This window comes from Aspergillus ambiguus (genome assembly GCF_047715705.1).
Source record: "Aspergillus ambiguus strain CBS 117.58 unplaced genomic scaffold BDV59scaffold_1, whole genome shotgun sequence".
NCBI lineage: Eukaryota > Fungi > Ascomycota > Eurotiomycetes > Eurotiales > Aspergillaceae > Aspergillus > Aspergillus ambiguus.
This window is the reverse complement of record NW_027395514.1, coordinates 811,292-837,817: the sequence shown is the minus strand read 5'-3', so window position 1 is coordinate 837,817 and position 26,526 is coordinate 811,292. Positions and strand designations below refer to the sequence as shown.

General features: G+C 47.8%; 8 protein-coding genes across 8 annotated transcripts; 5 read left to right on the top strand and 3 right to left on the bottom strand.

The window, feature by feature from the left end:
- Nucleotides 1-246: 246 nt before the first annotated feature.
- BDV59DRAFT_166720 (uncharacterized protein) lies at nucleotides 247-859 on the top strand. The gene is made up of 2 exons (XM_073687764.1): nucleotides 247-553; nucleotides 631-859. The coding sequence occupies exons 1-2, from the start codon at nucleotides 383-385 to the stop codon at nucleotides 817-819; spliced, it is 360 nt and encodes a 119-aa protein (XP_073553146.1). The 5' UTR covers nucleotides 247-382; the 3' UTR covers nucleotides 820-859.
- A 74-nt stretch (nucleotides 860-933) lies between these two features.
- On the bottom strand, nucleotides 934-1,983 carry BDV59DRAFT_166719 (alpha/beta hydrolase). The gene has a single exon (XM_073687763.1). The coding sequence runs from the start codon at nucleotides 1,836-1,838 to the stop codon at nucleotides 1,053-1,055; it is 786 nt and encodes a 261-aa protein (XP_073553145.1). The 5' UTR covers nucleotides 1,839-1,983; the 3' UTR covers nucleotides 934-1,052.
- Nucleotides 1,984-2,504: 521 nt separating this feature from the next.
- On the top strand, nucleotides 2,505-3,591 carry BDV59DRAFT_197292 (uncharacterized protein; the record flags this gene model as incomplete). Its single annotated transcript, XM_073692887.1, has 2 exons — nucleotides 2,505-2,967; nucleotides 3,017-3,591. The coding sequence occupies 2 exons, from the start codon at nucleotides 2,505-2,507 to the stop codon at nucleotides 3,589-3,591; spliced, it is 1,038 nt and encodes a 345-aa protein (XP_073553144.1).
- Nucleotides 3,592-3,890: 299 nt separating this feature from the next.
- BDV59DRAFT_206854 (oxygenase MpaB family protein) lies at nucleotides 3,891-5,077 on the top strand. Its single transcript, XM_073694872.1, has one exon. The coding sequence runs from the start codon at nucleotides 4,189-4,191 to the stop codon at nucleotides 5,068-5,070; it is 882 nt and encodes a 293-aa protein (XP_073553143.1). The 5' UTR covers nucleotides 3,891-4,188; the 3' UTR covers nucleotides 5,071-5,077.
- Nucleotides 5,078-5,422: 345 nt separating this feature from the next.
- Nucleotides 5,423-7,450, top strand: BDV59DRAFT_166713 (putative methionine aminopeptidase, type II). The gene is made up of 7 exons (XM_073687762.1): nucleotides 5,423-5,520; nucleotides 5,575-5,733; nucleotides 5,800-6,410; nucleotides 6,465-6,728; nucleotides 6,785-6,946; nucleotides 6,998-7,084; nucleotides 7,144-7,450. Exons 1-7 carry the CDS (start codon nucleotides 5,478-5,480, stop codon nucleotides 7,198-7,200), a joined length of 1,383 nt encoding a protein of 460 aa, XP_073553142.1. The 5' UTR covers nucleotides 5,423-5,477; the 3' UTR covers nucleotides 7,201-7,450.
- Nucleotides 7,451-10,271: 2,821 nt separating this feature from the next.
- Nucleotides 10,272-10,838, top strand: BDV59DRAFT_197289 (uncharacterized protein; the record flags this gene model as incomplete). The annotated part of the gene is made up of 4 exons (XM_073692886.1): nucleotides 10,272-10,427; nucleotides 10,490-10,585; nucleotides 10,648-10,743; nucleotides 10,806-10,838. 4 exons carry the CDS (start codon nucleotides 10,272-10,274, stop codon nucleotides 10,836-10,838), a joined length of 381 nt encoding a protein of 126 aa, XP_073553141.1.
- Nucleotides 10,839-11,912: 1,074 nt separating this feature from the next.
- mirD (putative MFS siderophore iron transporter) lies at nucleotides 11,913-13,879 on the bottom strand (the record flags this gene model as incomplete). The annotated part of the gene is made up of 4 exons (XM_073694871.1): nucleotides 11,913-12,844; nucleotides 12,898-13,245; nucleotides 13,338-13,576; nucleotides 13,632-13,879. The coding sequence occupies 4 exons, from the start codon at nucleotides 13,877-13,879 to the stop codon at nucleotides 11,913-11,915; spliced, it is 1,767 nt and encodes a 588-aa protein (XP_073553140.1).
- Nucleotides 13,880-19,605: 5,726 nt separating this feature from the next.
- On the bottom strand, nucleotides 19,606-24,429 carry sidD (nonribosomal peptide synthase SidD; the record flags this gene model as incomplete). Its single annotated transcript, XM_073692885.1, has 1 exon — nucleotides 19,606-24,429. One exon carries the CDS (start codon nucleotides 24,427-24,429, stop codon nucleotides 19,606-19,608), a length of 4,824 nt encoding a protein of 1,607 aa, XP_073553139.1.
- Between the last annotated feature and the right edge of the window lie 2,097 nt (nucleotides 24,430-26,526).

Here is a 26,526-nt window from a genome sequence, read left to right as displayed (position 1 = left end):
CTCGGAAAGATGGTGGTTCGTGTTGAGTCCCTTGCTCGAAGCGCGACGCATTTTGTATCAGAGTTCAGGGACTTTTCGTGGCTGGCTACCGGGTGTCCAGAGGAACTGCAGAGTGAGTGCTACATAAACCAGGCTTCTAGCCACCACACTCAAGCACAAACTCTATCAAGGCCCCTAAACTCACAAAAAAGAAACCTTAAAACGACTTATCCAAGGCAATATGCTCTTCGCTAAGCTCCTTAACTCCGTCGCTCTGACGGTCATCTTCACGGCTGGTGCCCTTGCAGACGCCAACACTATCAACACGCAGCTTCAGCAGCTCCAGGAACAGATATCTGGGTACAAGGACTCAGTCAACAATTACGATGGAGGTTACCGCACTATGGTGCCACTTGCAGCCCACACAGTTCGCCTAAACGGCAGAACCACCAAGGCCAGGAAAACAATCAACGAGTCCGAACCGGTCCCTTCGGAGGAGGCTGAAAGCGTTATGGATCAGCACCAGAAGACCGTAGACTCCATCAAACACACCTTGAATGCTGCTCTTTCCAAGGTAAGTTGCTCGGTCTCTATTCTTATACATTATGTGCCACCAATCCGCACGCATTTGCTCATGCCTGTTCCCTGTAGGAGGCTGTTGAGGATCCAAATGGGTTCCGACGCTTGCTAGCACTTGGGGTTGGCTATTGGGGCAATGAATATGATCAACTCTGGAACACTTTGAAGACGAAGATTCCCGAGGATATGCATGCCCGTGTTGCGAGTCCAAGTGCTGAGCTGAGTGATCATTTCCGCACGGTTCAACAAAGGTTGTCTTGAGTTTATACTGGGCTTTCTTATAGAAAAACCAGAGGATTATCATCATCTTAGGATAATGTGCGTGATTATCACTAGTACGGGGAGATGTGCACGCTTTCCAATGAGACTTCTTTTGATCGTTCTATCTTCGTTTGGGGAGCATCGAATGCTGGTATCACACACACACACACACACACACACACAAAAAAATAAAAAAATAAATAAATAAATAAAAGCCGGACTTGTTGCTAGAACTAGTAAACATTCCTCTCATCCTCAGCCGCTCGCTCGGCTGCTTGAACCATCTCGGCGGTCCTAGTGAGGAAGATGCTATGGGAGGTATCGTAATCCTCAGTACGCAGGGACACACCATGATCTCGCGCACGCGAAACCATATGGGTTTGGAAGTCTCTGGGAACGGCATAATCCTGTTGAGTAAAGACGTACGTTGCGGGAAGAAAATTCTTCCAGGATATCGCCTGTGCCTCCGCCTTCATGATCGATAAGGGTGCGCACACCAGACGCGGTACTAGGTCACCATCGATAACTTTCTTGTCGATGCCGCCATAAAACCAGAGTGCCGGGTCTTTGGGGAAGGTAGTGCCGTCGGGAGCATCGTTCATGAACTGGGGCCAGAGAGAGGCGAATCCAAACGCTTCCACTTTCCCCCAGATGGTCTCTCCGGGCATAAGAAGATAACCACACAGATAGAGAAGATGGATGACACCACCGGGCCGGCCGGATTTCTGGCGCTCTGCTCGGCTGAAGCCTTCGATCGCGTTGGCACCCACCAACCCGCCGTAGGAATGCATAATCATCAGGACGCGTTTTCCGGAATTGACCAGTGACTCGACCACTTTCCCCACACATCTGACATCCTCTGCAAGCGACGCGGTTGGAGGAGAAACACCATTTGAACTAGGAAGAAGAGGGCAGTGGACGACGAAGCCGCGCTGCTCTAGAGCGGTAATATAAGGCTGGTAGTGATATGGCGTATGCCAAGCACCGTGGACGAGAACAATTGTTGGGAGAAGAGACATGATCCAGTGGTTTTGAATAGAAGTTAATTCTCGGGTTGATATACATAGAGAGCATCTAAATGAGATATGGGTAGTTCAAGGGATTTCTGCGAAAACCTGCGAATAATTTGCTTAGAGAACGCTAGCAGGTGCGTGGATGCGCTTGTGGTTTACTCGGCGAAGTTCAGTCGGCACTAACCTACCGTAAGCACTAGACATCCCACCTCCCAACAATCTTACGCACTACGCATCACAATGAATATTATCAATTAAAGGGAAATATCGACACTTTTTTTTATGTAGGCTGAAGACGGAAAGAGAGCTGCCATACGGAGTACATCTCCGACCAGGCTTGGCCAGTCTTGTTAGCTGGTGTAAGACAGACATCGTAGGAAGGGTGATTTTGCTGAAGCCTAACGGTACGGATTATTATTCCGCGTAAGACTAATTGTTAAACGGACAGCCCAAAAATACCAATAAAGGCACTAGGTGCCTATCTTTTTCGCAGCTGAATGGTACATTTTCAAATTGACATAAACCCATTGACTGCTAGTGCACCAAACCTATGCCTCGGTAACCATCTTCGACCCACATGCCTAATAAACCATGTTAATGTGTACCAGCCGCATCAGCCCCCACCACGCACCACGACAACAACTCCTGGCAGACATCAAGACCGCCTCGACCATGTCGGCTGCAGCTCCCTCGCTTCTTGCGCCACCTGAGTCGTATCGATCGTTGCGCATACTTATCATATATCTGTCAGTATGTGCGGGTGTCGCCGGCGTTTTATGTCTACGCATCTATCGCCAATACAAAATTCGCCGCTACCAGCTTTCATGGCGAGCCGCCTACAGGAATAAGTTCGCCCTCATCCTGGCAATTGCGGGCGTTGATCTATACGCAACATGGTACCACATGATTGCATATTTCGTCCATTCTTATCGATCATGGGAGCTGCGCCACAATGATGCTCAACGTGTCGCGATTGCTACCGAGCCTTTTCTATCTCGCTGCGAGTTATGGCTACGGGACACGAGTTTATTCTGGGAGTCATGGGAGAGTGTTTCAGAATCCGCAGAGCGATCGTGGTGGAGCGGCCAGATCTTCCTTTGGACAGTTGGCTGGAGTTTGTTTTTGGGCGTGATGGGTAGGTCTTCTCATGGCCTCTGTGTGTCCATGGCTAACAAGTATTCTAGGACGCCGGTACAATTGCTCCCATGTATGGGCTTACATGTTGCTCGGACAGATTGTTGCAATATCCTTTGCACAGAACCTGTTCGCAGCGACTCTTCTCGTCTCCACTCCCCTGCAGCAGCAGAAGCAACAGAACCCTCAATCGTGGTCTCCCCCTCTAGTGCTTGAGGTCGCTCCTTTGGTGGTTTCCCTTCTCAGTGCAGTGATTGTACCTTATGTGGTGAACACTCCATATTTCCTGCCGGTGCTTATGGTGCCACATGTCCTGCTTTTCGTTCCAGGCCTTCTGTCCCCCCGTATACTGCCAAGAGGACTAGGGAGTATAACGAGAGAAACAAAGATATACGGAAAGGTATTTAAATACATTACCGTGGTAGCCATGATCATGCTCGTTCGGTCGACGTACCAAGCCTCTCTCAGCACAGATAACATCTTCGCCCTACCGAAAAGGCTTCTGGATGTTATGCATGAGCATCCGGCCGTGAGCAGCGTCTCGTGGGACGTCGTGTTTTGCTACGTGAATGCGGCCGTGTGGATCGGGCTGCACGGTGGTGTTACAAACGCTCTGGAAGTATAGGCTGAGGCTTCAGTCTGTTACTCAACATCCCTGCAGAACGCTTGCGCGATCCACTATGTCTGAACGAGACATACCTGGATCCAAATTGCGCCCAAAGAAAACCAATTCTTTTCGTCATCTAATATACGGTTAGATCATGAGACTGACAAGCTCGGCATGTGAAGAGCTGCGCTGACGACGGACTTCGAAGACGACGCTTTGCGCCCCTAGATAGAAATTGATCGATAGACCAGCTGCATTACAAAGCATTCAACTAGAACAGTTCTTTCCAGGAAATATAAATTTTATACATGCATAAATCTGCCCTCGCATCCGGGCTCGACTGGACCTAAACGATGCCATCCGCGGTCCGCCAGCCGCGGCATACAATCATCTCTGATACGCCAAAAAAGCGATCGACGATACATAAACACCAATCCACCCACTCATCCCCGCAATTTCAGTCCGAGGAATGGCGGTATGAACGGAACTTTCAACTGAACCGTGTGTTCATCATGACATCCTGGGGTTGGATCTCTCTCGTATAAGAGAAGCGACACTCTCTGCGGCTGCGAAGAACAGCCTCGACAACCAAATAACATTATCAGAGTTCTCGCTATGTCAGCATCAGAGACTTCCAGTAGTCTCGTGGAGAAGCCCGAGCCAACTGAGTTGGTACTCACCGAGCTCCCTGGCCTCCTCCGCGAAAGCGTTGGCCAGTATGGCGGCCTATCCGCCCTCCTCTTGCAGATCGCCCACCCCGGTGTCGGTCGTGGCGTCCACGATCATAGCGAGTTTGCAGAACGACAACTTGACCGAGGAGAAAAGACGGCGGTATACGTCTACACGATGGTGTACGGGACACCGGAGGAAAAGAAACTCATTCGCCAGTGGGTCAACCGGGCGCATGCACGCGTGAAGGGGCGTGAGGGTGACGAGAAATACAACGCCAACGACCCTCATCTTCAGCTCTGGGTGGCTGCGACCTTGTACGCTGCCGCCATCAACATGTACGAGCGGCTGTATGGGCCTTTCCCGCCAGAGCGCGCCGAGCGCATCTACCAGGAATACTCCGTGTACGCTACATCCCTGCGTGTACCCCCGGAGCTCTGGCCGAAGGATCGCGCTGCATTCTGGGAGTATTACTGGGGTGTTGTGAATAACGAGCTAGAGGTCGTCCCTGAGGCCAAAGCGATCTTTTATCACATCATGCATCCCAAGGTGCCTCTGGGGCTGAAGCTCTTTGTGCCCCTTATCCTTTCGATCAATCGCACTTTTGCTATCGACCTTCTGCCCACCAAGGTTTCGGCAGGCTTTGGATTGAAGACAGAAGCACAGCGGTCGGATCGTTTCGTCCAGAAACTCGTTCTCGCCCTCTATCGCATAACCCCAGGGTTTATCCGGCACTTCCCCAAGAACTACTACATGGGAAGGGCGAAGGCAATGGTGAAGATGCTGCAGGAACAAGGATTCACAAATTTGCGCATGCGAGCTGGTTAGATTGGGGATTATAATTCTGGGACCATGACTCATGGACTTTAATGAAGTAATGACGGGTTTATATATTCAATTATGGTGCTATTGACCGCGAGTGTTCCGTATGTAGGATGCCTTTCCGGACCGACTTAGGAATTTACTCTAGAGTGACCAGCAGACGCTTGGTAATTATCTGTATACTTCGTCCACTGTACGTCTGACAATAGTTGTGATCTGGTCTGACATGCTTCATGATCGGGTCTGGCTAAATTTCATACTTATGCACGCACATGCTGAATAATGATTCTTATGAAAAGGCGGGGTCAGGTTTAACCCGATCAGTTTCTAGAGTCCGGTTTTCTTTCCTAACAGCAATCGCCAGATCGAAAACTCAGACCGTTGATGTCTGTAACGAACTTGCAAGCTACAGCATGGGATCAAAGAGCCCCGAAGGTCACCGGCAGACTCCGCCTGGTATGTTTTCCGTCTTCCTAGACAAGTAGGGATTTTCCGCTCACCGTCCTGTAGCCAACTCTCCCGAGCTCAAGCCGGCCAACCCCAACCCGAAACTGCCCCAAAATGGTTCCCAGACGGCTGATTTGGACTGCGGAGCTCTGGGAGATGATGATGACGACGACGACGACGATAACGAAGAAGTGGGGGTGACCCCCTCCATGACCAACGGTGGTATGGCCCCCACAGTAGGCTCAGATATTGGAGGACCCATCTCGCTGACACCGCCTGTAACGATAGACAAGAAAAAGAGACGCAGAAAACCCAACAAAAAGAAGAAAAAGACCAAATCTGGTGCCTCTTCTGCGACAAAACAAACCGAGCCCCCGCGGGTGCCGATCTCCACGCTGTTCCCGTCCGGATATCCGGAGGGAGAGTTGGTTCCGTATGATAACACGTCTCGCACCACTGACGAAGAATCACGGTACAACTCGCGCCTCTGGGATGAAGATTTCCTCGCCGATTACCGCCAGGCCGCCGAGATCCACCGCCAAGTCCGTCAGTATGCCCAGAAGGAACTTATCAAGCCAGGTGCGAGTCTTCAATCGATCGCCGAGGGAATCGAAGATGGCGTTCGCGCCTTGTGCGGTCATCAGGGACTCGATGTTGGAGATGCTTTAAAAGGAGGGCTGGCGTTCCCCACAGGGCTGTGCTCGAACAACGTTGCGGCCCATTGGACACCTAACCCCGGTGGAAAAGACGTTCTCTTGGACAAAAGGGATGTACTCAAGGTCGATTTTGGAGTGCATGTGAACGGCAGGATTGTGGATTCGGCTTTTACTGTGGCATTCGACCATACATATGACAGTCTCCTTGCTGCCGTGAAGGAAGCGACAAACACCGGCATCGTGGTAGGTTTGGTCTCTCGAAGATTGTGTCAGAGTGTAAGTGCTGACATTTACGAGCACGCTGGGGTGGATGCCAGGGTTAGTGAAATCGGTTCTGCAATCCAGGAAGTTATGGAGGGCTATGAAGTTGAGCTCGGCGGAAAGACGATTCCTGTTAAGGCCATCCGAAACATCACAGGCCACAATATCCTTCGATACAAGATCCATGGCGGCAAGCAGGTTCCTTTTGTCAGAAATGACTATCAAGACAAGATGGAAGAGGGAGAGGTATTTGCCATTGAGACATTTGGTAGCACCGGCAGAGGAGTTTTGGATGATGATGTAGGCACCCAAACTGTCCTGTCGTCTTTGGAGTCCGTTGTCTGACCTACTGATAGATCGGAGTTTACGGCTATGGAAGAAACACCGAGGTCTCTGGATCCCATCTGCGTCTCGCATCAGCGAAGTCTCTCCTCAAGACCATCGATGCCAATTTTGGAAGTCTGGTATTCTGCCGCCGGTACCTAGAGCGTCTCGGAGTGAGAAGCTATCACCTTGGAGTATGCCATGGAACACTCTTTGGGATTAAGGGAATGCTAATTACCTTGCAGCTGAAGAATCTGGTCGACAATGGCATTGTTGAGTCTTATGCTCCGCTCGTCGACATAAAGGGTTCCTGCACGGCGCAGTTTGAACATGTACGTATAAAAACCCCATCTTTGGTTCCTAAACTCTTCAGAACTAATGATTGATATAGACCATTCTTCTCCATAGTGGTGGCAAGGAAGTGATCAGTCGTGGGGATGACTATTAAGCATGCGTTTTTTCGCCACATCACATCTTTTACTGACCATAGTCGCTCATTTAACTCTACTAACTCTGACTATCAGCATCGACATGTATACAGAGGCCCACAGAGCATGCTATCATATGCTTACTCTAGATGCATGTCTTCGGACGGCAGAAGTAGGGTCAATATTTCTTGTAGGAATTACTTCGACCCTAAGCCATCCAATGTCTAGCTAGATTAGCAATACAATTATCATACTGCAATTTTGTGAACGAATACTATCTTCATATATTGCACATCTTAACAAACTAAGCCCAGCAGAACAGATATCTACAAACCGGGCGTCAACAGGTATGACAGATACCTTGACCAGCAATCCCTCGGCTGGAGCAAAGGCCATAATCAGCAAACACCTGAAGGAATCAATGGTTGAAGTCTCCCCCTGTTAAAAAGAGTAGAGCTACTTTCTTCCATGTCTTGTTTAGCCTGCAACCGTCGAAGACCAGCTTGGAGCTGACTCGCGGGAATTATCTAGAAGTCAAACTTCTCAGGGCAATTCGAATAGCCTCCAGCTTCACACCGATGTCGATCTCGCTTCCTTGTTGATTTTAGGCTTGCCGATTCGGGAAACAGCCAATATTTGTGCAGCAATAATTATGACACTAACATCGGCGAAATATGACCCACACATGACCGTCGCCAACGACGCGGTCTATCCCCTCTGACTTGCGTTGCACACCAAGGATCATGATAATGGAGAGGACAAAGCTGGTCACACTCGTGTTGCCCAGCATCTGTTGGTTGCTGTCAGCTCGTGGAAAATTAACAACCGGGAATCAAAAAGCCGAGAGTCGGGTTGGCAGTGGCCACGATGAACCTAGCGATCAATACGGACCACTTTCGGTAGACCTTCCTGCCCATGCGGTTATAGTGTGTGACTCTGAGCACGCACGCAATTTGTCTCGACCTGTTCGTATGGTGTAGAAAGCTTTCATGACTTCATTTCTAGATACCATGCCGTGCGTGATGTCAACTTCGACACCAGATAACCGATTAAGTGATGTTGTATTTCTTCAAACATCTCATAGTGACGATATGCCTTACTATAATTGCCGTGCGTTTGAAGTGATCAGTTTACCAAGCCACGTTGGTTCCAAAGACGCTATTCTCCACATGTCCACAGGCCAAATCACGATATGAAGCGCAGGGTGTTAGAAAGGTTAAATCATGGGAAGGCAAAATAACGTTCCATGTATGGGCTAGAGATAACGGGGGCTTTGAGACAGAAGCCGAAGCGTTATAGAATGACGTTAGGCATTTTGGAAGTTATCCTTGCCTCGTGGTTATGCATGCGGAATGCCGAACTGAGGGTAGAAACAGAGATCTATGGAACCGCCATCTGCCTTTCCTGGATTCGCGCCCGATGCCAGAATAAGTACTGATGTTCTATTAATGTGCCAGAAGCTGTGGATATGCCACTATTTGAGGCATTGTGTGCACGCACATGCTGTTGTGAAAGACGATGGCCGGACCGAGAGAAAATAGGTAACCTTGCCAAAAGTGACTATCAAGACAGGACCTAACTCAATACCATGTCATTTTTGGTATCTAACCTAGTCGGCAACTTGGGAGGATTGTGAGAGATTCCTCCACCAAGCCCTGAAAGCAACTGCATAGTACAGACGATGTTGCTCTTGTGCTACCAGGAGTGGATGCAATTACATCATACTTCGATCGAGCTATACCCCAAAACCCAATTGATTATGACACAGCCAGAGTTGACGATAGTAAAGTTGGACACGAACGTCGCGGGGTGTTTGGGATTATCATCCGTCGTAATAGAGGTCCGGATAGCGCGGAGACATGGATTGCCTTGCGCACTGCTGTAGAGCTAGGAGCAAATCGATCATGATATTAAGCACATACAAGGCCAGCGAAAATGGTGTTGCCAGAGGCCGCTAGCGGGTCATGCCCGTTCCACACCGAGAGATTCCAACCTCCGTCCCATTCCGGACCGTCGTCATCACCCATCCATCCAGTGCTGTTTCATTCCAGATTCTTTGAAGTGTCTATTTATTACTATAGAATGTACTGATTTTCAAAGCGGACGGCGATATTTCTGGATCCGTTGTGGTCGTTATATAAAAGGAAAATGATCAAAACTTCGAGCACATGGAGGTTTCTGCCTAAATGTCGCTTCTTATTATCTGACTGGCCGTACGTCATCCACAACGGTAGACGATAAAAACAGCGTGGGTAAACCTAATCGTCATTATTTCCGGCAGATCCGAACTACATGCGAAAACCTGGGGAAAGACAATCGTGGAAAGCCTGTCCCGAGGTGGCCATGTGGTGGAGTCTCTACCAGTGGCCTGGGTGAGCCGAGACCATGGAATCGGATTTCAGAGCAAGGCCGGTGATTCGACCAACTTTGTACCCCAGGATCTGGGACTAAACACTTCTTCACGCGCGGAGCAACGGACCTCAACGGAAGCCATTTCCGCATTCATAATAATACACTCTAATCCAGATCGCCAAGTATTATGTGGAGACACTAACGAGGCCTTGGATCAACCCAAAGGCCGACAAATATCGCTTCTGGATAGCCATATAGACGGCACTCCATTGCGCCACATCTCACTTCTACCATGGAACAACCTCGTAACGATATAGTCAATAGGTGCCGATATACAGTCCCGAAAGTGTGACAATATCAACATGCCGGCTCGTAACACGCGTTGTCTACGTTATAGCCATTGTAAGCGTCAGTCCTTCGTCACTGGGTAGGTCAGAATTTAATAACTGCATTCATATGTTACACATGATGTATAGTATACAGTCAAAGAGTCTATGATGATTCACGAATCCTGAGTCCTATGTGAAGCGCGTGATTCTTTGATTTCGACGAACATATAAACCTCGTCCTTCCCCGAGAACATATGCTCTGTGCTAACCAGTGTCAAGAACAGCAAGAAAAGCATACAATACTTTCCAGAGCCATTTTTGAACCTTAGTTCAACCCCGGTATAGCTACTCCTCCTTGCAGAAACTCCTTGTACCACGCTAAGTTGTCCAGTTTAACAAAAATAGTCACCATGAAGCTCTCTTACTTTGTTTACCCTGTGATTGTCGGCATGGCAATGGCTGCCCCAACCCAGGAAGTCGGCAGCGAAGCAGCTGTCCGTGAAAGAGACGGCCCTAACAATGGCCTTACTGGAGAAGTTGTGGACAAACTCAAGGACACCACAGATGTAAGTCTCATAAGAACTAATATGATCACATAAACTATACTGATTTACTAACTGCCGGGAAGGGCTTAGCGGAGGTTGTAAAGAACCTCCGTAAAAGAGACGGCCCTAACAATGGCCTTACTGGAGAAGTTGTGGACAAACTCAAGGACACTACAGATGTAAGTCTCATAAGAACTAATATGATCTCACAAACTATACCGATTCACTAACTGCCGGGAAGGGCCTAGCGGAGGTTGTAAAGAACCTCCGTAAAAGAGATGGCCCTAACAATGGCCTTACTGGAGAAGTTGTGGACAAACTCAAGGACACTACAGATGTAAGTCTCATAAGAACTAATATGATCACATAAACTATACAAATTTACTAACTACTGGGAAGGGTGTAGCGGAGGTTGTAAAGAACCTCGTCTGATAAGAGTGAGCTAGTTACCTCTGGGTTGTCAGAAATCCAAAGAAAATGTGCAGCAAACTCGATGACCCGCATCTCTGTTGTAATTAAATGCTAATACATGGCTGAATAGACAGGTTGAAACATGGCCAGACATCTCGCTTAAGCCAGAAAGGAAGTAATAATGTATTAGATACCTAAATAGTTAGGCTCTCAATTTAATATGTAGTAATACTAGTACAAACTCATGGTAGCAGTCTATATTTATATGGAGTTATAGTTTGTTCCGAAGGTTTCAAAGAAGAATTTACGGTTTTCATGAGCCAACATGACTGGATTTACGTGTAGAACATGGGGCACTGCACCAATCAAGTGTCTTCAATTAATTTCAACTATGCCTTGGCATATTATTACTTGGTAAAGTTTGATTTTTGTGCGTTATTATCGACGTTCACTATCACCAATCAGTTCAAATAAATGGCTAAATACCTCCCCATTTCATTACATCTAAAGGTGAGTCATAAACTATATGGCATACAAGAGAGCGTTGATATGTAGAAATATTTGTTCTAAGTCATGCAGTCGGGACCGGCCCTCATTTCTTTCTGCAGCAGCTCAGACCGCTGAACATATCCTGGCAGTCGTGGAATTTGCAAAGCAGCATAACCCCAGGATAACCATAAGAGATACTGGCCATGACTTCCTTGGCATGTTGTCAGCCCCCTACTCATTCCAACTACCCACGCATATACTGAAGTAGTATCACAGTGGTGGATATCCAACTTGTAGCGAGATTTGGAGCATAACGAGAGCTACAGGGGAAAAAGCAGGATTGCTTCCAAGCACCGTCCATAGTCTCAGGATAAGTTACCCCTACGACGTATTGTACTTCTATTAAAACAGAATCGGGAAGACTGGGGATGGAACGCTTGTCTTCTAAGATACTAACTAGTCTGCTGTACGCATTGCTGATAGAGTGACATCCCTTCATTAAACAAGAAATGGCAGGGTGAAACGCATTCTGACACTTGTCCTACAAGTGAACGAAGACATCCACTAGATTCTCGCCATCTCCAGGACTTGGAAGATTCGGAGTGTTCAGAATACCATGCCCTTGACCTGCGCCACCTTGGCCACGTTAATGTTCCGGATCAGAAGGATCCAAATAAATGATAAAGCCATTATTCCGGTTCCAGCTGCGAGCATTCTTGTCTGTGCATAGCCATAGGCTTTCTGGATGGCTAGGCGGGCAGGACTCCCGACAGGATAACTCAGTTGTGTGGTAAGATCCTCGTAGATGGTGTCAAGATTAGACAATGCCGATGCCGGCAGGTCCTTAGCGAGTGCCTTTTTGAAAGTATTAGTCCATATTGCGCCAGAGATGGTTGCGCCCATCGCATCGCCAACGGTACCAACGACATTCAGGAGCGCAAGTACTGCAGCGACATGCTGATGGTCAACAGCAGCGAGAATCGCGAGCTGTTCAATGATAATGAAAATACTTCCGCCGATGGAGATGAAGACTTGGCACATCACCAGATAACCAACCGATTGGTTAGGACGGCGGAAGTAAATCATCAAACCCTGGGCAAATATGTAGAGTGGCACTGAAATGTAGAGCATCCACTTAAACCGCCCAGTTTTACTGATCAAAACACCAACAACCAGCAACAGCACGCCCGAAACCACGTCGAACGTATTGCTGACATATCCTGCTTGAGCAATTGTGAGGTCATTCACCGCTTGAAGGAAAGAGGTGAAGTAATTTGCCCAACAATAGTACGACACCTGGTATGTGGCATCTAATAGGCAGGCACCTATAACTGTGCGATCGGAGATGAAGCTGAAGTTCAACATGGGCGCCGGAGCCACAAACACTTCGAAGAGAATAAAGATCACCAACATCACACAGCCTACCACAATCATAGCAATGATGTAGCCGGTACCCCAACCATTAGGCGCATCTGCGGCGATCTCGAATGGGAGGAAAAACACCACGAGACCAGCCGAAAATACAACAACGCCAAATACTGGTAGAGATCAGTTTCGTCGGGGGAGAAATTAGTCAAAAATGGACACTTACAATCAAACTCCTTAGTATAATACCAAACGTTCTCCAAGAATGTTCTTCCGCTCGATTCTTTTACCAAGATCCCACTTTTTTCAGCCTTCCGCAGGTTGAACCTCAAAAGAAAATACAGCGGGGCGGCCACTACCGGGAAGATGATGGCAAAGCATCCAAAGCCCCATCTCCAGTTCACATTATAATAGAAATCGTCCGAAGCCTTAGGTCCCGCGAAGGCCGTGATAATGTAGGGTGATGAGGTGAACGCGTAAGCCAATCCTCGATTCTTCAACTTGGAAGCATCGGCGGTGATCACGTCCACACAATAAGTCATGCCCCCAAAGCCAATACTGTAGAATACCTGTACTTCAGGTTAACAACCGCAGAACAGTACTCAAGGCCGGGATAATAGGATGGAGGACACACGTAGGCAGCGCAGAAGGTTGGAAGATTCTGACAGCTAGCCATCAGGATCAATCCCAGCGTAGCAAAGACTGTCATGACCAGAAAGCCTTCTGATCGACCCCAGACATCCATTATTTTAGCCAAAGGTATAAATGTAGCTGCAGACATGGCGTCGGCGACCACATAGATGACATTTAACAAGGAGTGAGATTCGAAGTCGCTGGTCACAAACGGCAGTAGGTTGTAAAGAATGGATGATTGGAATGCATTAACGAGGTAGAGAAACCAGATACTAAGAATAGCCGGTATTAGTTCTGATCAGAAAAGGGCCGCAATACATGACCTACTTCACAAACGTCGCGATCAAGGATGCCTTGGACCAGCTGAGAGTTACAGCTTCGACATCCTTGACACCACGTTGCAATTCTTCCTGAGAGGAATCTAGTTGAGCCACCTCAGGATTCTGGCTTGCAACAGCGTCGCCGACGGTGTCATCGTGTTTGTTTTGCGCGACAGTACTCCCGGCGATCGAAGTGACATCGCTATTGGTAGTCCGTCGCCGAAAGGCAGTTCGCAGCCTACTTGACGCTGTCATAGCAAAAAGTGACTTCAAAATGCAAAGAGAAATAAATTTTCGAGACGTGCAGGGCCAAATGGTAGATAGGAAGTCCTACTCCTTAACTACGCAGTAGCAAGCGGATCTGATAAATTGATCCGAATTTTCAGACTCCGAAAGTCGGGCGGTGGTGAGACACTATGTAGGGGGTCTCACGAGCCAGTCTTAACACTAATTGCTAGGTGAGGGACGCAAACCCCCAATAGCGTCCATGCTTCATCTAACAATGACGGTAGCGGCCACCGAGTGGGTAGCCTCTGGTCGCGAACAAGTGCATGGGGCCGCGCTAGTCCAGCAGCCAGAAGCATAATTTTCGCAAACGCGTCATAGAGAAGATCTAGTGGGCTCACCAAGGAGATTGTTAGCACCGGACCGGATCACCAAAAAAAAAAAAAGCAAAGAATACCGTTATCAGATCCAGATTCCATTATCAATCAATGGAGATGGCCGGAGGCTGAAGCTAGATCATGTTTAGGGTTCCGCTGGTCTGTTGGTATGGTGGCTGTACAGAATGTATTTTAAATTTGATAAATTACCATACTTATCCAACGTATCCGGTATCTATACACGCAGAATGTAATACAACTGTATCTAGGTATGTGGCACTGGGTACGGCCCCAGTTCGTATTCCTTGACAGATGGTTCCGCTCGGAGTTAGGAAGGATCTGATAGATCGTGTGGGTACCATGAGACACGTGAGACATGTGAGGCCGTTAGGTTGTCTAGAACGTCTTGTTATAGAATGTCCACGCGTCTGACTGCTTCTCGGCGTCTTAACCGCGTTAAGAATTCCTTGGCTATCAGGAGCTAGAAGACTCGAAGTTTTATGCACACCCCAGTCAACAGGACGGGAGGACGCCAGTTGCTTGGGGTTGTGTTTGTTCACATCAAAATTATACCTTTCAAGTTACAAGAAAATGCTGAGTGTTGCGTAAAGTAGTCGTATTAGCAACTGCTATAGGAGCATTGGAATTAGCGTCTTTTGTCCGGAAGATCTAGAAATATTTTCTTATGGAAATTTTGGATCTCAATCTGATTTTGTAGGCTCACCAGTGATGAGCGCGGCGCTATGGTGCTAGCAAAAATTCGATCGATAGTGCACGACGTGAACTTTCACCTTCTTTGCTTGATGTTGCAGGCAGATTATCTCCATGCAAAGTCAACGGTGGTAGTGGCTCTGAGATATCAACTACAGCCCCAGAGGTTATAGCGTAAGCCTGCGGGACACTTCCACCATTGTTCATCTTATGATAATTAGCCTTACAAAATAAGGACTTCATATCCTCCCTGTCGTTTGCTGAGGCTAAAGATTCCATCGTGGTATAGTTGGGCCTGTCGGATTGAAGATCACAGGGCTCGGTAGGGCTTAGAGGACGTTGTCGTCGCCGAATACCTGATGACCACATGGTGCTGGGTCTATGGTACCCGTGCAATCTCAGAAATAAACCTGCGTGTACTCAGGTTTATTAGACAAGTCCTCAGAACGATAGGTGTAGCGTAACACGCACCACATGAATTGCATATCAAGTTATCAACGGCATCACGACGCCACATGGATGTCACAGCAGTACCACAATTACTACAGACTCGACCGTACGCCAGTGTTGTGTCCGGCCCGTTATGTCTCATCCATTCAGATCCCTCCGACGGGAGCGAGCTATGATACGTAGGTGCTGCGTTCATTAACGTGATCGGTGAAACATTCTGGGCCGTAGAGTGCTCTATGGTCATAGCCCGTTGGTGGTAGCGGCGAAACGTGTTCGCTGTCAGTCGACTGCACTCTGGGGTTACTGATGATTGGTGACGTGAAGGTGCGACTGGTCGAGGCGTGGACCTTGTCCTTTGGTAGATGCCACAAGCGTTGCAAAGGATTTCTTCTGTTGGTGATCTTCGCCACATGGACGTTCTCCTTACACCACAGTTGCTACTAAGATTAGCTTCTGGCTTCAAAATAGAAGAAATGGTAGCAATGATAGACGTTGTACGGGAATTAGTTCTCACCTGCATTTCCGATTCATCCACTTGCTTTCAGACTCCCGAGGGTTAGAATACATGATCAAGAATGGATGAGATATCTAAATTTGTGTTGTGTTTCGGAATATAGATCTAGCTCACACTCCCCGGACAGCTTATGATAGAAGAAGTTGAAAGAATAAAGAAGAGCACAGCCCTGATACCTGCAAATGCCTTGAGCCTCGGCTTTCTGCGAGTCGTATAAGACCCCGCTGAAACAATTATACTGTCTGCATCGCGCTATAAAGTCCGCACGCTAATTTATTACATTCGGAAATAACAATAAGGAAGTAGACATGGAAACGCACGACCCACAATAAAGTGAGTGGTATGGCGAACCCGACTAGCTCCGCCCTGTAAAATAGGCAAAATCACTCAGTTCCAGGAAGCGAATTGTTTCTGGGCCCGATTTGCGGACACAGGATTCTCGTTCATTTTTGGGATGTTATTAGTCAAATATAAGTCTAGGGCCTGGTGCAGACGCGAACCCAGGCTACAATGTATAGTATCCAATAGACCGTCTGATAATCATACTGGAAAAACCTAAGTAGATCCAAGTTACCTCATCCTTTCCACTCCATTCAGGAATCGAAGTACCTTCTCACACAATATTCTCCTTGGTCCTTCCTGGTCACAGTCGCTGAGAGAGTGTGACGCTCCGGGAATAACCATACTGTCAGGATGCCATGTTTCATTTCCCATCGCTGCACGCCATCTTCTCAACAATTTATTCTTGTCAACCCAAGGTGGCACAGACTGATCGTTTCCGGAATACAGCACCATAATCTGTGCATTGCGCTTGAGTAGTTCTTGCGCTCGAACGTTCCCAAACGTTTTACTGATAGATTCATCACTGAGGTCCGAGCTGAAAATGTCGTCCTCGCTTGGGTTCTGCGGGCTATCAGGACTAGCCAGACTCAGAAAACGTCGGCTACTAATAATAGTAGTTGCAGGATATCCCATCCTGGCCGTAACAGACAATGGAACCAAGGTGTCACGACGAATCGATGGAAAACCAAGGTCACTCTCCTGATCCTCATAGGGGGCTCGCTCCGCATCTGCCACTGCTTTCAGATACATCTCTCTCATAACTGCAGGGCTATCGCGCTCTGTGCCTGTGCTTATCTCCCATAACATGGCCTCTCGGTCCGATACTGGTGCCTGTATTATTGCTCCATCTAGAGCAGGTCTTGTAATATGGGAAGGATGAGCTCCTGGTTCGACTTCATTGTCGCACTCCATGCGCAGCTCACGCGACCGCGGGTTTGGCGAACTCAAGTAATGCATGATATCCTGGCAACCCGTTGAGTGTCCCATGAGGACGATTTTCCCCAGCCCATATATGGGTTCCTTGTACCCCCGTACGTAACGTACACACTCCGCTATCTGATCAATATCCCGCCCCAAACCTGCAGTTCCCCAGCCGTTATACGAAGACGAAAGGATCGGTGCAAAAATAGACCATTCGGTACCTTGCAAGGCGAGTACAAGGTCTGTCACATACTTGACTGTGCTAAGGCCATCGCCGAGTCCCCCAATGAAGACAAGGGTGTGTGGCTTGCGATGGGTTCCATATGTGTATTCGAATGCGATAAGATCCTCTGCCTATATTTATGTGATTTGGTAAACTCCATGTTATTTGGGAATGATAGTGTATGAGTGTGAATGTAAAGGGGAACATACATATTCATGGAGGATACCTGGGCAAGCTCTAGTTGTCACCGCGGGGAGTATTTGAAGCTGCATATTTGTGCCTATTGCTGGGCCCTGTAACTCTTCGAGGAGGAGTAAGATAATCACAATTGCCGTGCAGATAGTACTCCGGTGACCGAAATTGCCTGATTTTAGTCACTAGTTTACTTCCAAGAGTGATAATTCTTCGCGCCCCGCCCTTCCCTCCTCTCCCCATCAGGCCAGTTTCGTAGCTGAACTTCATTTCCGAGACAACCCTTCGGGCGGATCCTTTTATCCAATCTATCAAGCGTAAAATCTACCTTTTACGTCTTCATGGTATGGTATACTTAGTATGGGGTGCTGTGTTTTGATACAATCAGTGGGCCCGCTTTTTGAACACCTAACGTTACAGACCATTGCCTTAAATACATGCAATGTCATATGTTACGTACTGTATGTATATTTCGACAAAATTTGGGAATTCAACGAAAACGCATTGATCGTGGGTATCATGGCTATAGAAGCACTCAACGGTTTTTCACCTTGCCCCCACTGGAATACACTGCTTTACAGTTGCCATCACGCTAATTTATCAAGCGAGAAAAAGAAAAAGAATATTCTTTCTCTCCCTTTACAACACGTAATAGTAGATTATTGCTGCCACCATCCGGTCGGGTAGACTGCAAAACTTGCATGCCTGAAAATCCCGCAGATAGGCGAGGTGATTCCTTTTCGCTTGCTTCGTTCCCACGTAGACGAAGGCCCCGGGCGCTGGTTTGGCCCCGCCAGAATCATACGCATTCTTAGCGGGTGATGCGACTAATATATAGTAACTGGTGTCGATATTCCACAACCGGGATAGTCCGCGATCAGTCACTGTCTTCTGAATGTTCTCGACGCAAAGCATGCAATTTTTTATGCCATTCCTACAGGGGCTTACCATCTCTATCATGTTGGGGCCATTCAATTATAAAGCATAGTTAGAACGTAGTCAAAATTTACTCTTCCATAGAGTCATTGAAGGCCTCAGAACGGAAACTTGAGGTCTGAGAGGGTCCACGGAATTTCATTAGCCAAAGATGACCGCAATATGGCAAAGTCTGAGTTGTATGACCCTTAATCATTGAACGCATCATATAATTCAAAGAATAAAGATTGCGCAATCATTGCTTGGGGAAGCTAAATGTACTAGGAATAGTTTACCCAAACGTTGAATTGTTACTGTTGCCCCTGATGCTACACTGAGGGCAGGCAAAGAGAAGGGGATAGAACATAAGCAATATATAGGCAGCTTATGTCCCAGTATAGATGAGGTAATTGTAGGTAGGTAATAGCTCTCGGCAGAATGATTTATACATATATGACTGTGGTGCGCATATAAAACCTAGCCAGCAGGCTAGGATGTACACGAAGAAGTGGCATATAGAAATATAGCTATTGTCTCGTGCCATGGCTTCGCAACCTCATGACACCTATAAAGAGAAATAGGATATCTAGATAGTGGAGTATAGAATTTAACATAACATGTGTTATTCTATCAAGCTGGCCAGCTACCTGTTATGAGGACTAGTGAAAGGGTTTACAGCATTACACAGTAGCCTAATATATATTCACAAGAATCTGTCTCAATAGACAAATTCGCGCAAGAAAAGTGTGCAGGCCTCCCGGATGTATTGAGGTAAGAAAACGCAACTGTACAAGATCAATGATGCTATAGCGCAATATATGTGATTTCTTTGGTTACATATTATCCTCTGTTGGTGAAACAGAAATCCACGTGACCAAAATAGAGATAACCCGAGGCACTACTACTGTATAAGGTAGATTACATGGTATAGAGTCACCTCCTTCCACCTCCAGGAGACGTGACATTTCTTATTAATCTGACAGAATTTACCGAGCTGTATACATATGTGGAAAACAGAACAACATATTCAGATAGTGAATTACAAGCTAGTCAAAGAGTCATGACTTCGTCCTGAAATACATCAAGATTGAAAAGATGAGGGGTGATCCAATTATAATACCAGCAAGTCGTTCAAGGAATTGCCCAACTCTTCCACCACCACCTTCAAGTCTTGAAGAATCCCATCAACGAATACTGGATCTCTCTCACTCCCAACCACTCCGACGTGGAGATGTCCGCCTTGGTTGAATGAGACGATCTTCAATGGGTACGCCGCATCTCCATGGGGATTCTGGATGTCTACCTGGCAAGTACCTCCGGCAAAATTCATTGTATCGAAGTCCTCCCAGTCCTGATGATGAACAATAGAGTCGAAGAATATGCCTTCCGCAGATGACCACTCTGTGCAATTCTTGCGGATCCTCTCAAATCCAAGGAAGTCGTAGGAGGTTGATTCAGCACTCTGTTGCTGGACAAAATCTAGCAGGTCTCTGGCAGTCCAGCCTTGTTTAAAGGAGACCCTGACGGGCGTTAACTGGTAGCATGGCCCCATCACATTTTGTACGTTGGGTAAATCAATGTGCCTACCCATGGTCACTCCGCCAAAGGTCACATCAACTGCCTTGAGCCGACGGGCTAAGACCAGCGCCCATGCACTCGTAAGTAAAGTAGCCGTGGTTATCTCTCCAAGGAGCCCAGTAACAGATACAGGCTTGGTATGGAATATAGATCTATCAGTTCGTTGGACAGGGTTTCCGGTCAGAACAGATAGTGATGAGCCATCTAAAAGATCACGCCAATAATTGATGGCATCCATTTGCAACTTCTTGTCACTCGTTCGCGCCACATAAGACGAGAAGGGAGTAATATCAAGTGTGTCTTCTCCCATATATAAATATTCCAGATCTTTGAGTAGCTGCGGCATGGACATGCCGTCGTACTGAGCGTGGGAGAGACGGATAACGAGACAGGACTGGCCGCCCATAGACTGCACGTGGAATACTTTGAAGAAGGGTGATCCAAGTTGGAGACCTTCCTCAATATCTTTGATGCATAAGTTGTTGACATACTGTTGGAGGTGATTTGCAGTTTGCAGGAGTGTGACTGGATCGCCCAAATCATTCAAGACAACCTGGAGTAATTGCGAATCATGTTCAACAAAAACGGTCCGCAAGATATCGTGGGCCTTGACCCATTTTTTGCAAGCGTGTGTGAGTCTTTCCAAGTCAATCGCTTCTTGGAAATACAAGTTTGTGTACTGGATGGATGTTCGCGGGGCCTGAATAGTCGCCTGGATATCGAGCCGCTGGGAATCGGTTACTGGATAAACATCTTGTATGGAATATTTGGAAATGGTAAGCCAAGTTTGCACCATGTCAGAACACATTTTTCCAATATCCACGTTTTCTAGAACCGAGAATGGCTTGTACGGCTCAACTGAGCCCACAGAGTTGCGGATCACCCTCAATCGCTTAGCCGCGTCACCAAGCCTCATGTGTCGGAAAATATCGGCCACTGAAAGACTATAACCTTGTGCACGCAGGTTTGACACCAGCTTCATCGCCAAGACGGAGTCGCCGCCTCGACGGAAGAAGTTGTCATCAACGTCAAGTTCATCCGGATTGATCTGGAGTATTTCCGCCCAAGCACCCCGTAAAATATTCTCAGTTGCTGTCAATTTCCTGAAGGTAGAGATGTTACTCCATGCTTCTCTCAATCCGGTTGCTAGCTCATCAAATACAGATCGAGTAATTTTGGAAGCGAATTTACTCAGGAGGCGACGATCAATTTGATGTGCGGCTGTGGGCATTGATTCCACAATGACATATGTTGAAGGTGTCATATACGATGGCAGGGAGTCGCGAATAAACTTATCCAATCTTTTCAGTGACAAAGCAAGGCTGGCAGAAATAGTCGAGGACACTGTAGTTTCGAAGCATCCATGATCTGGCTCACTGCAGGCAACAGTGTAATTTCTAGAGATCACCCGAATTTGATCCTCGATGTGGCCTTGTTGTTCAACAAGGACAACAAGCTCCGGTTCAGAAGCTTGTTTCGAGCTATTCGAGTCTGCGAATACTATAACTGCCGCAGCACGAACTGATGGCGGGAGGTATCGGCCAAAATGCTTCTCAAGATCTGCAATGTCAACGGCATGTCCATGGACTGCCACGATATCTTCTTTTCGACCAACAAATATTAGGCTACCGTCTTCTAATAATTGAACCATATCCCCGGTAGACTGGATTTTACCATTTCTACCAGAACAGGTAAGGCTTCCTGAGCTTAGCCAGGCGGGTGATTCACCCGGCACATCCGGTGCGAAAGCACCCTCAAGCCAAAGCTCGCCCACACACCCTATGGGCGACAATAAGCCAGGCCCTCGTGGATCACACACCCATGGGACCATTGCACGGGGGTATATTGTACCTGGCTCGGTGGATGCTTCGGCGCGAAAACCAGCCGGAGGGTTGTTGGCAGACAACGGCGGGATCTTATTCCATTTCCAGACTTGATCGACTTCCTCGTCTGGAAGACAAGATATCTCGTCCAAGGCGCGCGAAAGTCCGTTGATTAGACGCATGCAAGTCACCTCGAACTGTGCGAGGAGTCGTTCCATCTGACTCATCTCAATAAGTTTGCTGTCGAAGCTTGCACAGACCCTGAATCCACCTTTTCGTAGCCCAAAAGCCAGCATCAGGGGGTAGGGATTAAAATGTAGGGCCTCGCGAACGACATCCCCGTGTTGGAAACCAAGTTCGTCGCCAGCGTACTCCGGTTCAGGCTGAATGACTAAACCTGTGGGGGCCTCACAGGCTTGTTGCGCATCATCGCTAACTCTTCGGATATTCTGCATTCCCATGTGCTGATATGGTGTGCGGGATAATAAGCCTTGCTGCACTGTCCGGAGATAGGACTCAACTGAGGTCCTACGGGGAACTTGTATCCGAACAGGGACCGTGGCAATCAATGGACCAACTATGTGTTCTACCCCTGACAATGAAATGTCACGACCAGTAAGCGTCTCACCAAACACGATGTCGTCGCTTCCCGTATATCGTGACGCCAGTAGTGCCCATGAAGCACGAATTAACGTCGCCACAGTGAAGGGGCATCCAGAGCTGACCTGGAGAGATATTTTTCGTTCTACTAGACAGTCTGGTGTAGGAACATAATCTCGAGATGGTACTGACGGGAATTGTGGCCCAATGGCACCTTTCAACTCCAGCCTCCAGTATTCTCTCATAGCCACCTCATTCGTGTCACGCACGTACTTGACGAAGTCCTTCATGGATGCTGATGATCGAACATTGAGCTCAATATTTCCCAACGCATAGCTGATTTGTTTCAACACTAGAGGCTCAGACCATCCGTCGTAGAGGACATGGTGCACCGTCCATACCATATATCTCTTGGCATCGTCCGACGACGAAACGATTGCATATCGAGCAAGACTCTGCCCCAATTCCATTCTCTCGTCCCGATCATCCTCCAGATATTGTTCAAGATCTGTCGAATTCCTCCAGCATATGCCTGTTTTGAGGACTACCTGCCGAAGGCCGGGCTCCTGGAGCTGCGCTAGCCGAGTGCGTAGGATGGGGCTGGCTGCAACAACCTGCTCCCACGCCCTTTTATATCCTTCAAGCTGAATGTAGGATGGGATGCATGAAACCCTCTGAGCAATATATGGCGTAGTGGACTTGAGAGAAAACGTGAATAGAGATTCCTGTGTTGGCGTGGACGGGTAAATGTCTTCGATGGCAGTAGCGTCTACTGCACATGCACTTGCTGCTTCGTGACAGGCCGCATCCGCTGGAGTTGTGATCATTGAAAAAGCGGGAATCTCCGATTTCCCTTCCATGTCACATATCTCCACTAGGTTCGCCATCTCCGATAATTTAGGGTTACCGAAAATACTAGCAACCGTGAGAGTTAGTCCGTGCGCCCTGCACACAGACACCAGCCGCATGGCCGACAAAGAATCTCCCCCGAGAGCAAAAAAGTTTTTTTCTGTTCCGATATCTTTGGGGTCAAGTTTCAACGTCTCTCCCCATGCGTCACGTAACCGCTGCTCACACTCAGTTAGGTCCCGGCTGGGTGTGATTTCAGCGTTTAAGTCCAGCTGCCGCAGATCAACTAAGGCGCCGAATTCGCGCAGACCCTTGCGGTCAGTCTTTCCAGAAATCAATACCGGAATATAGTTGACAGGTATATATGCCGTCGGTACCATGTAGCGTGGCAACACTTTTGCAATATCCTTGTCCACCGCGGCGAGTGTGGTACGAAGCTTATCATTGAGATCCCCCAGTTGGAGTTTCTGACCACTGTTATCGGATGATTGAGTTGCAATGAAAGCGACTAATGTTGGCTGGCTTCCAGACTCCACGGGCTTTATCACCTCCACTATTACAGTTGTATCCGAAGGAATCCTGTCTTTGAGCTGGCTCTCAATCTCACCTAGCTCGATCCGTTGCCCTCTCAGTTTCACTTGGGTGTCTTTTCGTCCCACGAAAACAATTCCACCGGAACCATCGGGATCATAGCGTCCTAGGTCACCGGTTTTATAGAGACGACCTCGGCGACCAGAATGATTTCGGTGCCCAGCGACGAGCCAGGGTGGGTCATTGGTGAACGCAGCTGCTGTCTTATCGGGATCATTAAGGTAGCCCTGGCCGACTATCGGGCCTTCAACAAGTAGCTCACCGACGGCTCCGACAGGGACTAGAGAATTGTGGTTATTGGGGTCCACGATCCAGATGGCGGCGCCGTTTCCTGGTCCAATAGAAATGTAGTCCCTACCGGTGGCTGCGCTGCTATTTACCGTACATCCAATGGTGCACTCACAAGGACCATAACCGATGATGATCCTAGTATATTGGCCCCAAAGTGCAACATCTCTTGCCAGGACAGCTTCACCACCAAGACCAAGTCCCATGGTGAGCGAGGAGATAACGTCTGGTTCTAAGATGCGGGCCACGGAAGGAGTAAGTCCGGCGTAATTTATGCGCATTCTTCGAAAGGCCGCATTTAGATCGTTAAGCCGATCCTCATCTGATGGAATGCACAAACATCCACCGTACCCCAAAGTCAGGAGCATGCTGTCAATACTGACATCGAAAGCGTATGATGCGAAATCAAGTACCCGAGAAGTCTCACCATATCCAACTGCCTGGCCGCGCGCAATGGCACTGCTTGTATAGCTTCTGTGCGAGACTTTGACCCCCTTCGGTGTACCTGTGCTGCCGGAAGTGAAGATGACGTACATAATATTAGCAGGTGACACTATTGGGAGCTCTGGAAGAGTGGGTAATGCGGAAGGAAAAGCGTCTTGATCAACAACAATATGGCGATCAGTATGTATGATTTTCGTAGAAAGGTCGTATTGCAGTCGAGAAGATATGATGACACTCGCGTTGACTTGTTTGGCCATGTTTTGAAGACGGGCCAGTGGAAGAGCAGGATCCATCATGACAAAGGTAGCACCCAATTTCATCACCGCGAGTACTGCCACGATAGTCCACTTGGACTTTTCAAAACAGATGGGAACAATTTCGGGAGAGGCCACTCCCATTTTCTGTTGAAGAACACTTGCCAACAGGGTGGAGTACTGATCGACCTGTGCGTATGTCAAATCACCATCCCAGGAGGTGATGGCTGTTTTATCTGGGCATCTTTGGGCTCGCTCGTGGATCATTTCATGTATGCAAAAGTTGCATGATGGTGGGAGGTTTCCATTCCATCGCCATATTTGGTCAAGGTCGTCAACTGTTGGTCGAAGACAGTCCTCCACGGATACGTCGACGTTGGAGATGCATTTTTGGATGATGTGGGATAATGATTCAACATATCGTGTGATTGAAAATTGAAGCATATCATCGCTAAACCAGATTGGAGTAAGCTCCAGGGTATTGTCCATAATGCGCATTCCAACATGGAGTACGGGCTAATTAATGAGGAATTAGCCACTCAGTACAAGTTTGGTTTCAACAATTATATCCTTACCCCATTTTGTAGTTTATTTGGAGATGTGGTAAGAGAGTCCGTGCTGACAACAAGATGGGTGGAAGCAGATCCCGAGAGCATGGGAGAGACTTGTTGCGCAATTGCTTGTCCCACTTCTCTGATTGTACTTTTCAATCCGCCGGGCATAACTTGTGCCATGCGAATCGATTCAAATTCCGCGGAATGAGCTGCATCATGTACCCAATCGACATGAGCCCACTCAAAACAAAGTTGGCTCTCTTCGTGAGTGCGTAGCAACACGATTAACCACGAAAGCAGTAAGATCTCGCTCTTCATCTCTGTTTTCCCTAGGTCATCAAGCTTGATGGATCGTGAACAAACTGCATTCGAATGAACCTGTAACAGTGGCCCAGGGATAGACCCCATCGACTGTGTTTGCGCATTTGTATTTGTAACGCTGACTCCCATATTTGAATAGCGGAAAAAGATCGATAGGACAAGACGAGGCCCTCCGCGAGACTTTTTGCTCAAAATGGCCAAAGTATAGGGCCCGGAGATAATTGTTGCTTTAAAGGCTTCTTCGTAGGAGCCAAGTCACTTCCAACCGGACGATCCGCGCGACATCTTGAAAGGCACCGTTGTCGTCAGTCTCACCGACTCGGCGTTAATATCCGAGATCGCTCTTCTCCCACTCTACTGTGGACCCATTATCCTGAAAACAGTATGAGGGAGGAGGACGTCCACCATCAGACTATACGCAGCTAGAATTGATTACCTCACCCCTTCCCTGTTGTATGTGATGATCGGAACGAAAATTACATATTACCTTAGGTAGCAATATGTGTACGGTCAACGGATGTATTACGGATGTATCATAGTAATCCAAAAACATCCATCTGTACATACGGGAGGTATTAAAGACTGTGGAGCCAACCAACTACTGTAGGAATTACTCTAGAATTTTCCCCGGCTATACGCGTACTGCTGCGCAAGAAAAAGCGAAACAAGAAACAAGTATATCTACTAACGTACGATAGAGCCACGAATTTTCCCAGTCTAGAGCTGTCTC